This window comes from Fusarium graminearum, chromosome 2 (genome assembly GCF_000240135.3).
Source record: "Fusarium graminearum PH-1 chromosome 2, whole genome shotgun sequence".
Classification (NCBI taxonomy): domain Eukaryota; kingdom Fungi; phylum Ascomycota; class Sordariomycetes; order Hypocreales; family Nectriaceae; genus Fusarium; species Fusarium graminearum.
In genome coordinates, this window is record NC_026475.1 from 949,184 (window position 1) to 963,631 (window position 14,448).

Below are 14,448 nucleotides of genomic sequence, written 5' to 3' on the forward strand. Positions count from 1 at the left end.
ATGGCGGATATTATGATTCCGAATGTCCGCTCACCGTTATCTGAAGCTTCGAATCGAATCAACTCGAACCATCCCCCTCAGGAAGCTCATCGGTACAAACCACGCCACGACCGCCCTCCCGCGTCGACCAACAACCCCCCACGCGCAAGCTATGGGCATCCCGCTGCATACTTTTCTGGCCGGCCTCCTCCTACGCAACCGCAGTCGACTGGCCCAAAACCACAAGGAAATCCTACACTGAAACCACCTACTGACATGGACGATGATCGTCGACACTCGGGGGCATCTTACGATTCTTCGGGCAGTGGTCACAGCAAGAAGAATTATAAGACGCACATCGGCCCCTGGCAGTTAGGCAAGACTCTCGGCAAAGGCTCATCTGCACGTGTACGGCTATGTCGCCACAACGTAACTCACCAGCTAGCCGCTGTCAAGATTGTCAACAGGCGAATGGCATATCTTGTACAGGATAGCAGTTTAGCTGCTCTCAGCAAATGGGATAATAACCTCCCAGAGCAGATTGATGGCGAGATACGTGTCCCCATGGCCATCGAACGAGAAGTGGCCATTCTCAAGCTCATCGAGCACCCGCACATCATGAAGATATATGATATTTGGGAGAACCGCTCAGAAGTGTAGGCACTGCCGATCCTGTCTCTTCTCCAATGTGTGCTGACAGTATAGTTACTTGATACTCGAATATATTGATCAAGGCGATCTGTTCACCTTTATCAATATGAAGGGTCGCCTTAGTGAGGAAGTCTCCGTCTACTTTTTTCGACAAATCATCAGCGCCATCTCCTACTGCCATTCCTTCAACATCTGCCACCGAGACCTCAAGCCTGAGAACATACTGATCAGTGCTAACCTCAAAATCAAAATTGCTGATTTTGGAATGGCTGCTCTCCACCAAACCGACACTCATCGGCTCAATACAGCATGTGGTAGTCCCCATTACGCAGCACCCGAACTCCTCAAGAACCGACAATATCGGGGCGACAAAGCCGACCTTTGGAGTATGGGTGTCATCCTTTTTGCCATGCTCACTGCGACTCTTCCATTTGATGATCCGGACATACGCGTTATGATGTCTAAGACGAAGAAGGGTCAATATGAGATGCCAGATTACCTCAGCCCAGAGGCCGAGGACCTGATCAGGCGAATGCTGCAGGTCAACCCCGACCGGCGCATCACCCTCAAGGAGATATGGCGCCATCCTTTGGTCAAAAAGTATGCGTATCTTGACAATCTTGACGATCTCAACAGCCAACCTCCTGATATACGCAAAGGATTTCAATATACCCCTGTGCCCGCTCAAGACGTGGATTCTCAGCTGGTTCGTCAGCTGCGGTCCATGTGGCACACGTTCAGCGAAAACGATTTGAAGCTGAAGCTCACATGTGATGAGTAAGTCCACCACGCTTTTTTCCATACCCATCCAATAGCTAAACTTTACTAGGCCCAACGATCAAAAAGCTTTCTATTGGTTGTTGTATCAGTACCGAGAGCAACAATTAGAAGACTTCAAGCCCGAAATTGCTCACTCGACAAGTGACTATCATCACATGAAACCAGGTACATGGAAGAAACGTGTGTCAACTTGTGAATTCGCGCAGCCGGGCAGTAATGGTCATGGACGTTCCATTTCACGGTTCACTGTGATCTCGAATGCAACTGAACCAGACAGATCCGCAAGCCGCGAGCCTCTCCAAGAAGACGGTATGTTGCGATCTCGCACTTCCCAAACTTTCCAGCCAAGGTCATATATTGATTGTCACTCCTATCTAGACAATGGCTCTTACACCGGGCAACCAAAAAGGCTTCGAAGTGGATCAAGTGCGCGCCGTGGACGTGGAACATCAACTCGAACCTCCACCACAGGACGCCTACTATCATCGAGAGGCTCGCTGTCGTCCATGCACAGCAGTCGACAAGGCACGCCGCATGCACGCAACGCGCGCCACAAACGAGGAGTCGACTTCACGCATGTTAGGAAGAGGTCCACTTCTACCAACGGTAATAGGAGTGGCTCTGTGCCACCTTATGTCACGGAACAAGGATCAACCTACCAGCTTGAGATGGCTCGACCATTTACACCAGATGTTTCAGAACTCCCAAGTACTGTACTGCCAAAGACGAAAGACAGGCATGAGGCTCAAGTCAACACAAAACGCGCTTCTGGACAAGCAATGCGAATAGCATTAGGATCACGATATGCATCAGAGATCTTCAAGGAAGAACTACGCCATTTCAGCAGCAACATTGCTAAGGATTGCGACGAAGCTTTCAAGAGCTCATTGATAGAAGAAGACTCCATTGCTGGCTCACTCACAGAACCGGATAGAACCCAGTACGAGTCAACGCCCATATCCTTCACTATCGACGCTCCGGATGAATCAGCTCCAGACATTCTTGACTTGACGGCCAAATCTTTCAGTAACCGGCCTCTTCCGCCTCTCCCCACACCTTTACAGGGCCACGATGAACGTTCGCTAGCTCCAACCCCTATCGGGTCGCGACCAACAACTGGCGACTCACACTTGGAGGAGCTGCGTGCCGAACAAGTCAAAGTTGCTCAGCCAGTCATTCTCACGAGGCACGCAGAGCGCCGAGTCGTCTCAGCCCCAGCTTACCATCAGAAATCGAAAATGAATCCGGCTCTTCCGTCTATCAACGAAACAGGGGCCATATCTAACGACAAGGCTCGTATCGTGTCAGCCCCTCCTCACACGCCGACAAAGAGAGGGGTGGATAGAATCCGTGGCATTGAGTACCTTAGCCAAGTCGAAAACAGTATTCGAGTGGTAAACTCACCAGGAGATGAGAGTCCAGTCAAGATGCCTAAACCTCTCAATGTGCGAAAGAAGGTGACTGGACCTCGACATGGGAATGCCACTTCCTTTGCTCAACGTCCAGGGCCAGATTCGACGTCTCAACGCAGCGAAGATGAGGGCACGTCCGCAAATACAACACTCCTGGATCATTCTTCGCATGATAGTTCTGCGATAGCGAAGAAGAAGAAGAAGACGTCATGGTTCAAGCGTGCTTCCCAGGTCGAATCCCAACACGGTCGAGAATCTGTCGACTGGCAAGATTGCAACTCATACTTAACCTCTAGCGACGGCAAGCGAAGCGACTCTACTACAACAGATGCCCCCTCCAAGAAGAAGACATTCAACTTTAATTTCTGGAAGAGCAACAAACAAAGAGATTCCATCATGTCCATCACAAGTAAGTAACTTTCCATATTAACAACTAAAGCAACTGGACCTAACTTCAACAGAAGAGCCTGATGACAAGGAGGAGCGTCCTTCCGTTGAGTTGAGTGTCGTTGGTAAGACCAACACTTCAACAAAGGTATCGCAATCTAGGTGGCATGAGTCGAACTCCGGGCCAGTACGAAACATCGAAGTCAAACAGAACTGGCTCGCGCGTTTGTTCAGAGTCAAGCCAGCAACAGATCATATCTGCATGACTATTTCGAGAAGACGCGCACGACAGGAGGTTACCATTCTCCTGCGGGAGTGGCGCAAGTACGGCATTCGGGACATTCAGGTAGACAAGCAAAGGAACATTGTCTTTGCACGGGTCGCAGATAAGAACTGTACGTCATCATATGCAACGAGTACCACAACGTACTAACCTGGTCTTTTAGTTTTGAACCTGAAAGAAGTGTCCTTTGCAGCCGAGGTTATCACGGTGATTGAGCATGGCAAGAAGCAGCCGCTCAGCATTATCCGATTCACACAGGAGCGGGGAGCTGCTAGCAGCTTCTATCGGGTAGTTGATACCATGAGAATGATGTTCGAGACAAGGGCTTTGGTCATTTCCGACAAGAACAAGCAGAAGATGATGATCAAGACGCTCAACTCTTGATGTCGAAATTCTGCAGTCTCTTTTCAGTTCCTTTCTTCCAGGCTATGCTAGTGAAGAACGGGTTATGCCGGGAGTCAAACATTAATGTCTGGCTATCGTTATGTTGGTTGGATCGTCATATCCGTTACAGAGCCATGTACAATGTGTTTATTGTTAGGAGTTGGATGTGCGAATTACTGTTTTCTTATCTTACCCTGCTTTGAGGGAACGGCTTGGGGAGTCATAATTTCCTAGTATCCACATGGACTGGCGAATATCGGTGTCTGCGAAGGATTTGGATGATTGGGGGTCGACTGTTGTCTTCGTTGATAGCCCCTCTCCATTGACTCGCTCACACCCTTTGTACAATCAATTAGCCAGTCAGTTACTTGATAACTATAAAGATGAGCAAGCTTTCATTTTGACTTATTAAATATATTGTATGATCTCCAGTCTTAGTGTGACTCAGTAGCGTTGTATGTGCTCGATGTGTTCGATATTGTAGATATACCAGTAAGCGGGTGTGGACAAGTTGATGGATTGACAAGAGACTGGCTGTCCACTCGAATCATATAATTCAACTGTCCCTCCCATATAGATAGTACTGTCCATCTCCAATATTCTAAGTCGTCTTGGAACATATGGCACGAGATTCAACACTAGTCAGCTCGGTGCCGAAGATCACTTGGAAATTATGCTTGCCCTCTATTGTCTCTGCGTATACTTTGTTTTCTTATGTACTGATATAATATTATTAAAACGGATATGATGTCCCTTCGAAGCATTATCAACATTGAGAAAACAGTGTTATCCCTCAACCTTCCGACTACGGATGATCTCAGTGGAATATGCTACGCTTCTTTACTGTTACCCTATCTACTCATAGCAATTATTGAATACCATTCATTTTATATAGTGATAAATATCTATCATGAGAGTTTCAATACATGAATGCTGGCTGTTTGGTCTAAATCAAATGGCGATCGTCTATCGGGCACCGCATCATGAGAGTAAGTTGATGAATTCAACATATAAGCAACTCGAACCCTCTGTATTGACACTAAAAACACATACACTGGTATGCTACCTGAATGGCTCTGTTGAACGTGGGATCTGGACTTTTTGATATTCACTGTTGATTGTGACGTCTGACAATATGCTTCCACTGAAGACAAGGGCAATGGGCTTTGTGACTATGGAGTATTGTTCGAGTGCTCAATTCGCATATTTCATGTATAGAGCGTCGCAGGGGAATGTTTCATTGTTACCTAACATAATCGAGTAATCACTGCTTGCGTGAATTCATATCTTCTTTGCATGTGCCTTATTCCTCGGTGGTCGGATGTCAGTCCGAAATTGCTGTACAAAAGCTGGGGCATTCGGGTGATTGCCCCGAGTTTACGTGTTGACGAGGTACCCACTGTCCTCCAGGCGGACCTGGCAGCTGCTTCGGTTACCCGATCAGTATATCCAGGTCCACGATCTGGAAGTTGGTGAGAAGGCTATACATAGATTGATGTCTTTACCAGGTTCTGTGTCCAGCGTTTAACTTGTCGTAGGTAAAATTGACTCGACCACAATGCGCAACATTTGAAGGGAGCAGCATGCTCTTATCCTCGGCTCGATGGTTCGGAGGACAAGGCCGACGGTGCCTGTGTAATGATTTCGGAACACAGCCGAGGTCCAAAGAGTGTTGTTAGCGTTCAAACTTGAAAGGCTTTTGTAATGACGGAAATCGAACTGTGACGATTCGGTCTTCGACCGAGTTAGTGATCTTGAGGCAGGTGAAGCCATCAATTCCAATTTCAAGGGAAATGGCCTTAGACAGGCAATGCAGCCATTGGAAGAACATGGGGAAGCTCCTCCAATCGTGGGGTACTTGCCCTCAGCCAAAGGCATACATTGCTGTGCCCACGACCCCCGCCAAATTTGGTGGAGATTCGTCCATCTGCAAGTATTTTTTTCAGCGATCTAAGTACCTCTCCATGGGTCGTCACGGCAGTTGGCCACCTTCTCTCCTTCCCCACAAGCAGTTCGTTCACCTTGGATCTTTTAGTGTCAGATCTTGTCTACTTTGGTGACTGCATCGAGCCCATGAGCTTCACTCCTTCCACCCGAGCCAGGCCGATGGCTACCGAGCGGGACGGACGATGGCCGGTCGGTTTAGTCACCGAGTTGAGACGTCAGCATGGGAATTGCATTTCCGTCTGCTGGCAGGCCGTCATTGCTGTAAAAAGCTCTACAAAGTTAACTGCTCTGGCAAATACTTTGTAGATTCCATGCGACAAAAGAATTGCGATGAGTAATATCATATAATGTACAATCTCACTGATCTAAAAGTTGACCTCTCGGACTTCAATATACGAGACGAGATGATCTCGGCATCATGTAGAATGATTTCATGGGGATGACTTTATCTTCCCCAGGCCCGGTGGTACTAGTGACGTGGAGACACCTCTCGGCTGTAGTCCGAGGCACGTTCCGTGTTTGGGAATTCGATATGCGGAGCACAATTGCTTCAATTTCAATACCTCGAGACTATATAACCTCCGTGTTGCAAGTCCCAAGTTCTTTCGTTCTGTGCTTTATACTTAATTCCTCATCTGTCGCTGTCCATCTTTACAGTGAACCCGAACTCCAGAAGCATTAGCTGCAACTTCACGGCAACTACCAGAACTTCTTACACGTGCCCGCATTAGCATCTCATTGCCGGAACCATCGTCACTCATCTCAATCGACACGTGAAAGTCCCTTCTACAGTACATAAGATACATCAGCCTTTCACCCCTCAGCACTCCCAGGCAAATTAGTATACATCCATTCATCTCACCAACAACTGCCTACCAAACACAATCATAATGGCTTCTCTCGATTCCGTCCTCCAGGGCGTTTCCGTCTCTGGCAAGGTCGATGAGATCCACCGGAAGATCCTCACTCCTGAGGCTTTGGGTTTCCTTGCTCTTCTGCACCGCTCCTTCAATGAGCGACGCAAGAACCTGCTTGAGCGCCGCAAGGCTCGCCAGGCTGAGCTTGATCGAGGTGTTCTACCCGATTTCCTTCCTGAGACCAAGCACATTCGCGAAAACCCCACATGGAAGGGTGCCGCTCCGGCCCCCGGTTTGGTGGACCGTCGTGTTGAGATCACCGGCCCCACTGACCGGAAGATGGTTGTCAACGCGCTGAATGCCAACGTCTACACTTATATGGCTGATTTTGAGGGTAAGTCTCTATCAATTAATGGTGCGACTGTTTCTCATGAATACGATTTTCAAGAGCAAATTAGCGCATAAGTTGGGAACCAGTTCGCTAACTTCGCAATCAGATTCAAGTGCCCCTACTTGGGACAACATGATCAACGGACAAGTCAACCTCTACGACGCCAACCGTCGCCAAGTCGACTTCAGTCAAGGACCCAAGGAGTACAAGCTTCGTACCGATCGTAAGCTACCCACTCTGATTGTCCGTCCTCGTGGCTGGCACCTTGAAGAGAGGCATGTCACCGTTGATGGCGAGCCTATTTCTGGTTCTCTCTTCGACTTCGGCCTGTACTTCTTCCACAATGCTTTCGAGACACAGCGCCAGGGCTTCGGTCCTTATTTCTACCTCCCCAAGATGGAGAGCCACCTTGAGGCACGTCTTTGGAACGATGCCTTCAACCTTGCCCAGGACTACATTGGCATGCCCCGAGGTACGATTCGAGGCACTGTCCTTATTGAGACCATTCTTGCCGCTTTCGAGATGGACGAGATCATCTACGAGCTCCGTGACCACAGCTCTGGACTTAACTGCGGTCGATGGGACTACATCTTCAGCGTCATCAAGAAGTTCCGCAACAACCCCAACTTTGTCCTTCCTGACCGTTCCGCTGTCACCATGACTGTGCCCTTCATGGAGTCATATGTGAAACTCCTTATCCAAACTTGCCACAAGCGAGGCGTTCACGCTATGGGCGGCATGGCTGCTCAGATTCCCATCAAGAACGACGACGCCGCAAACGACAAGGCCATGGAGGGCGTCCGCGCCGATAAGCTTCGTGAAGTTCGTGCTGGCCATGATGGCACCTGGGTTGCTCATCCCGCTCTGGCCAGCATCGCTACCGAGATCTTCGACAAGCATATGCCCACTCCTAACCAGCTTTTCGTACGCAGAGACGATGTCACCATCGGCCAGAACGACTTGCTCAACATGAACGTCCCAGGCACCATCACAGAGGAGGGTATCAAGAAGAACCTCAACATTGGTCTCGGCTACATGGAGGCTTGGATTCGGGGAGTGGGATGTGTTCCCATCAACTACCTTATGGAGGACGCTGCCACAGCCGAAGTCTCTCGCAGTCAGCTCTGGCAGTGGGTCAAGCATGGTGTCAGCACCGCCGATGGCAAGCGTGTTGACAAGTCGTATGCTCTGAAGCTTCTCAAGGAGACTGCCGACCAACTTGCTGCCTCTGGCCCCAAGGGAAACAAATACCACCTTGCCGCTCAATACTTCTCCGGTCAGGTTACTGGCGAGGACTATGCTGACTTCCTTACATCGTAAGTGCAAACCATACCCATGGCATTTCGTAAGATCATATTACTGACTTTCATAACCAGGCTTCTATACAACGAGATTACTCAAGCTGGACCCCCTAGCCCTGCTTCGAAGCTATGAGCGGAACCGGAACAAACAAAATGGATATGAGGAGTCAAATCAAGCATTTCATAATTGCGTGCATTGTATAACGAAGGGTTTCTTTCCCGGCCATGATTTAATGATATCATAAGTTGTTTTATTGTTGTATTTAGTTTCACAAATTGGAGTCCATCTATTGATGCTAACTATCTCATCACTTCACATTGCATTTAATCCTTATGGTTGGTATCTGATCTTAAAACAAAGTCTGAAATAAGGAAGACAATAAATGTCATCATGTGCTGATATATAGATACTGGCCCAGCAACATGGCTACAATGGTTCAATGGTAATTCTGTCAACAGTTTGTAATAATCGACAGAGTTACAAGTACGGGTCAACTTGAAGGAGATGAATTCGAGTAGTGGGGGCTCTTCTGTTGACTTTTTTTTACCTTCCGGTGATTCTTCGTCATACGCAGTCCTATCTCGAGGCATGGGGCAACATCGAGACCTGAGAGCATATCTTCGCCGAGCCCATCGAAGTCTTTACTGTACTCATCATCAGAAGTTGGACAGTACACGTCCCCTTGTTTGCTCATATGTCCATTTATAAACTCTCGGTAACTCTGTCTGGTTGATTTCAGACTCTCGATGGATAATTCATCGGCTCATAGAAACCTCAAGAACTATTTCTTCACGATTCCATCGAATTCAATTTGCAGAAAGTCCCTCTCAGCAATCACACAATTCGATGTCTTGGAGACGCAGCATGAGCTCACAGTAATGTTAAGCCAAGGTCAGGCCCTGCCAGGCACGCAGTAGTGGTGGCAAAGTGGGACACAATTATTTACCATTAACAACTAAGTTTACACCAGGTGTAGGTCTTCTCGACTTGTGAGAGGTTGGTCTTTGTGCCATGTTTTCGCCGCAACTTCGCCGTGAAGACCCCGATTGATACGCCACGGCAGTGCACGCCCGCTTCATCAACTGAGCGATCTGAATTAGTAACCAACTGTAACATACTGGTCTTGTTTGCGTCAATAACCTGTCATAGCATCTAACTTTACCCTGTATGAATGTGGATGATGAGACGTGAGTTTAACTTACATGGTGCTCGAAATACTACCCTATAACATGACCGACCATGCGAGTGGATCAACATACATAGAGCGAGTTCTAAGATCCTACTATAACCTCAAACATACAATGAATGAAGAACCACTTCTACCAGAACTATAGGAGCTTCATGGAGTATAAAGTTTCGGCGGGCGTGGGGCTCGGTTTCTAAAATCATTTCTTTTAAACAGCTCAGGGGCAATCCGTGATAGTGAGTTGTGCTTGAGATATTGGAAGTATGGAACATGATGAACTTTTAATATACATTGGCTTTTTGCACATAGTGATAAGAAAGTTCTCCGTCTGAAGTTCAATAATGTTAGAATCTTTCGTAGTTTGTTCAATGTATACATAGAAAGCTCAGTTTCGGTAGAGGAGGAAGCATGACGTCCGCTATTTCGGTAGGGAAGTCTGGCAACGGCAAAAAGTGACTCTTTGAGATCAGGCGCGCCCAGATTTCTATCAAGCACAATAAACTCACAGCATATGTCCACATAGTTAGTAAGTTGTGCGAACTGTGGTCTCTGCTAGATAGTAACTACAGACTGTCAAGTCTTGTGCGTTCGAGAGACGCACAGCCCCGATTACTTGCAGCTGTATGTGCTGGATACAAGATATTTCTTACTTATGAAAGGGAGCCATAGAGAAAGCGAGCCTCAATTAATAACGGCAAGTACCCGCTGTGGTAAGGGAGATATCATTGCCACCGAGCCTTCAGGGTTCTCACAAAACAACTATCTATGATAGCCAGGCGGCCAAATAAAAACGAAACCGAACCATTCAAGCTGAGACGCGTGGACGAGCTTGATAAAGCTGTGAATGGTGACCTGTCAATATCGTCAAACGGTGGACTGCCGTATCATACCATTAATGGCTAGATAGTGGCTCTGTATCACAAGGTTCTCAACACAGCAGCGCGTAGGTACTCTCTCTATAGCTTGGAGCGATCCATGAATATATTACAAGCAACAACACCAGGTAGCTCATAATGCTTATAAGCAGCATGAAGTGTGACCGGTCATGTTAGTCACTGGTGCCTAAGGAGGCAGCCGGAAGATAACTTCGGTTACAGAATTAAATATTGCTCACAAAAGTGTCGTCCCACCAGTTAGGTGAACCAACATACCAATAATAGAATTGGGGTTGAACACGGGTTGTCCTTCAAATTGTCAGCAAATCTTGCATCTAGATTACTCAAAACCCAAGGGATCAACCTAGCGCGGATCATAACAAGAATACATCCATGAACAATATTAACATACCAGGAGGCGCACATGCTTATTATTGATCGTACCCTATATGTGCCGGTTCATCAAAATTTAAATTTCGCCTGCATGGTCAAGCGAGTTGGGCTACCCATGGTTCCATGAAGTAATTAATACCTTTTCTTTTTTTCTTTAGTAGGAGCCCAAAACCGAACCTGCTTTTCGTTCCACACGGCAAAGCTGGTCCCGTGTTTCTCAAGGCCTTCTACCAGCGGCTTGGGTAGCAGTGGTTCTGTACCACGATTCTAGTACTATGTAAGATTAACTCCGTCGTCATATTGGATACTGCACCCAGACCCATATACTCAACCTCCTAGTCGCTGGTTACACCATAACGAGGCCAGGCTCAGAAGTGGTGAATGTTCCCTGAGCAACTGTGCCCAGGAACGACTGAAGAGTTCATGCTATGAACTCCAGCATATCTATGTCAAATTTGATACAGAGCCGGACATTGAAGTTGAGTTCGAGATCACCAAGTCTGCCCTACCAGCGACATCGTCTTATATTTTCCGTGTGCTGTATAGTTCTCGTAGTTTCAACTTGTGGCCACCTTTAGGCTGTGGTGAGTTGAGATGTCACCAAAGGTTAGCTTGACATTCACTTCTCCACTGTAGGTCACACAGCAGCATGCATTTATGCCTTTATATCACAGATACGTACCGACTTAATATTCACTAGAGTTTCATTTTTCATCTGATTTCTCGTTGCAGTGGGTAGCCCAAGTTGAACCAGCCTGTTGCTGATATGTCAAGGGCAAGCATCGTAAAGATTGGCGACTGGGCCGCAGTATTGAATCTTGGAGCCAGAAAATGTCGCTGAGCGCGCACACCATTACATAGCCTGATCCTCGTATATGTTGTCGCAAGGCGCGGCTCTAGTCCACGGTCAATCTTGTCTGTCCTCACCGGTCATGCCCCGTTGACATGGCCTTGAAAAAAGCAAGTCTGCAAATATCCAATGTCTTTGCATGGAGTCCATCAGGATGACCAATCATGAGCGGCCGCCCCTGGAGGCGGGGTGTACGTAGAGTAACCATGGATGTTCAGCTTGGGTCCTCTCATCACACTGGATGTCTCGCAAACATTTGGGAACACCGTCTGGAGTGCTCTGTTTGCCCGGAAACTTGGCACATAGTAAGAGGTCCATAAGTTTCTTGATATCATGCCAAAGCTAGTCTAACGTCTTCACAGAACGACCAAAGGCAGTTAGGTTACCTAGCTTGAGAGAAGCTTGGTGATGGAACGCCACCAGGAACGATCGACGCAGGGATCCTTTTTGCAGATCTGTACCGTTTGCGGCACCTTGGTGTTAGAAAAGACTGCTGGTACTTGCAACGATAGCCAGGATTTCAGATACAGATCCTATAGTCGTTTGGAATTCGACATAATACTCTGTATGATCATCAGAGAAAACCCGAACCCCTGAGAACGATCATCACTTGCGTCAGATTATCTCCCCGTTCTTGGACGGAGATTGCTTCAAGGGAAGCGACTCCCAGAAACTAGCGGGACATTCCCGAGCTCTTTGTGAAGGTCTGCTACATGAGCAATCGTTGTTGGTGAACGACCCTTTCTTCCAGGAACAGCCAGATACGCCAGTAAGTTGATAATGTGGTGTAGCAGAGACCAGCACATGTCGTCCCAGAGGTTCCAAGGATGTGGATCGGATCAATATCTCAACAGGTTATCGCTGTGGCGCGTCCAAACCCCTGGTCGTGCAACGGTCACACTACATGTATATAGAAAATATATGGTTCAGCTGTCCCGACACAGTTCCCCTACGATTTCGCCTTGCACAAGTGTGAATGTTATATCGTCACATATCAGATTATCCTCATAATCATTCGTATCCACTCCTGTCGTGCAAAGTTCGCTTGCCGCGATGGCCATGACCAGACTAGTTGTCTCGGCACGGTAAGTACCTTCGCATGTTCCCTAGAAGAAACGTCAGTCGGGTTGCTGAGCTCTTGGCCAAGGAAGTGTAAGACGCCATCATTGTGATACGTAAGAAGTTGGCGATTTTAAATCTCTTGCTACGATCAAATCTCCAGTAGCCTTGGGCATGGTGTGACGAAACCCTCTACACTCGTGCAGTATGAAGGAATGGGATCCATCACGTTCCGTGCTACCGGGATGGGCGAGGAATTCAGTCTAATAGACCAGTGCGATTGGGGGGGGATGAATGATGAATGGTCTCGATCTTTAGTTGCTCCGCCTTATGGCACGATTCCCGTTTCGTCAGTGCTCAGGCTAGACAGCTTGCATTGGCGTGACGTTTATGCTAGCCTTATCATCAAGCTTCCTGGCACACCTGACAAGAGGCGTAAGGGTAGGGCTCCACCAGCGGTAGACGCCATCAACCTGTGGTCCACCGAGTTAATTTGGCACACGGATGGCTTGCGGTTAGTCTGCCAGTGCCCCTGGCTTTCGAGGATCTCGTTTTCCAGCACATGGCACCCGGTTTCGCATCGACGGGGCATATTGCCAAAACAGAGGTCGTTGGCTCACTCGCTCGTTCTGCATGACTCTACAGATAGTTGCAATGGTCATCATGTGCATTGATTGATACATGGGGTTGTTCAAATAGACATTGAATGGTTGTTAGGTAATTCGGCAATGGTGTGATGTTGTTCTGTTGAGGGTGGGGTTGTGCTGACTGTAAGGTTATTGGCTGCAGCATGTGTAGCCGGTCGGCCATCAGTAACATTGATTTGACCAGCTCTGTCATACCAACCGCTCGAATGCTTGCTTATAGACTGTGGATGAAGTACTGTAGATTTTTGGGGTATGGCATCTTCCGCTCTTCCCTTCCGTATTCGAAAACCGAGTCTGCAACCGTTTGCCGGACGGTTGTCGTGCCCGGCATCGCAGGTGACTGTATTAGTAGGTACAGACTTACACCCAGGTTCTGATAACCGACACAGATAGACATACTCGACGACAGGTCCGTGGTCAGGTAGAGTTTGAACCAACGCTACCGATTCTCTCTTTTTCGATTCTGCGATGGTCCAGACGAGCTAACTGTGCCATGGCCCATGGATCAAGGATAGCTGGGTGCAATCCCCGCACACCCCAGAAAGGGGCTCTTGTAAAAAGCTCTTGGCTTTGGCTGTGGCGGTAGGATTCCGCAGCCTCTTTGACAGGACAAGCACTTGTAAAAGGAAGATCTGGGTGACCTTATTAGTACCTGGGTATGTGTGGGGGAGAACAGTTCACCAATATGATTAGTCATGTTCTGGGTTCTTGGGTCGTTCGTTACTACCTTGGCTGCTTGGCACGTACCGAGGCAAGGTGTTGTGAGGGTACATCGATAGTTCTTTCATTTCATGTTCAGAGCCCAAAGGCTTTCAATTCGCAAACAACAATTCAAACAACTTGTCACACCTTTCATGACCATGACATGGTTTTTCTCTCCTTCAACTGAAACGAACGGTGCCATCGCTAAACCCGTTAACCCATACAGATGGAATGCATATGCACACGCTGCCTAGCATCATCTCTAATAACTATAGTGCCACTTGATTGTAGTTCCCGTCGATTTGAGTTGCCCATGATCTTGATCCACCACAAGTGAGTAACGGTCTCTCGAAAATCAGTTCA

General features: G+C 47.8%; 3 protein-coding genes across 3 annotated transcripts; all 3 read left to right on the forward strand.

Moving 5' to 3' along the window:
* On the forward strand, positions 1-3,876 carry FGSG_08701 (uncharacterized protein; the record flags this gene model as incomplete). Its single annotated transcript, XM_011321731.1, has 5 exons — positions 1-635; positions 949-1,407; positions 1,460-3,231; positions 3,284-3,604; positions 3,656-3,876. 5 exons carry the CDS (start codon positions 1-3, stop codon positions 3,874-3,876), a joined length of 3,408 nt encoding a protein of 1,135 aa, XP_011320033.1.
* Positions 3,877-6,434: 2,558 nt separating this feature from the next.
* FGSG_08700 (malate synthase) lies at positions 6,435-8,672 on the forward strand. The gene is made up of 3 exons (XM_011321732.1): positions 6,435-7,074; positions 7,178-8,387; positions 8,448-8,672. The coding sequence occupies exons 1-3, from the start codon at positions 6,714-6,716 to the stop codon at positions 8,503-8,505; spliced, it is 1,629 nt and encodes a 542-aa protein (XP_011320034.1). The 5' UTR covers positions 6,435-6,713; the 3' UTR covers positions 8,506-8,672.
* A 3,211-nt stretch (positions 8,673-11,883) lies between these two features.
* Positions 11,884-13,385, forward strand: FGSG_08699 (uncharacterized protein; the record flags this gene model as incomplete). The annotated part of the gene is made up of 5 exons (XM_011321733.1): positions 11,884-11,982; positions 12,258-12,446; positions 12,592-12,762; positions 12,943-13,250; positions 13,382-13,385. The coding sequence occupies 5 exons, from the start codon at positions 11,884-11,886 to the stop codon at positions 13,383-13,385; spliced, it is 771 nt and encodes a 256-aa protein (XP_011320035.1).
* Between the last annotated feature and the right edge of the window lie 1,063 nt (positions 13,386-14,448).

What these genes read in the sequence shown, in the direction of transcription:
- FGSG_08700 (XM_011321732.1), top strand. Translation starts at nt 6,714, where the DNA reads ATGGCTTCTCTCGATTCCGTCCTCCAGGGCGTTTCCGTCTCTGGCAAG. An exon ending in TTATATGGCTGATTTTGAGG is followed by an intron (nt 7,075 to 7,177) that starts GTAAGTCTCTAT and finishes CTTCGCAATCAG; the next exon opens with ATTCAAGTGCCCCTACTTGG. An exon ending in TATGCTGACTTCCTTACATC is followed by an intron (nt 8,388 to 8,447) that starts GTAAGTGCAAAC and finishes TTTCATAACCAG; the next exon opens with GCTTCTATACAACGAGATTA.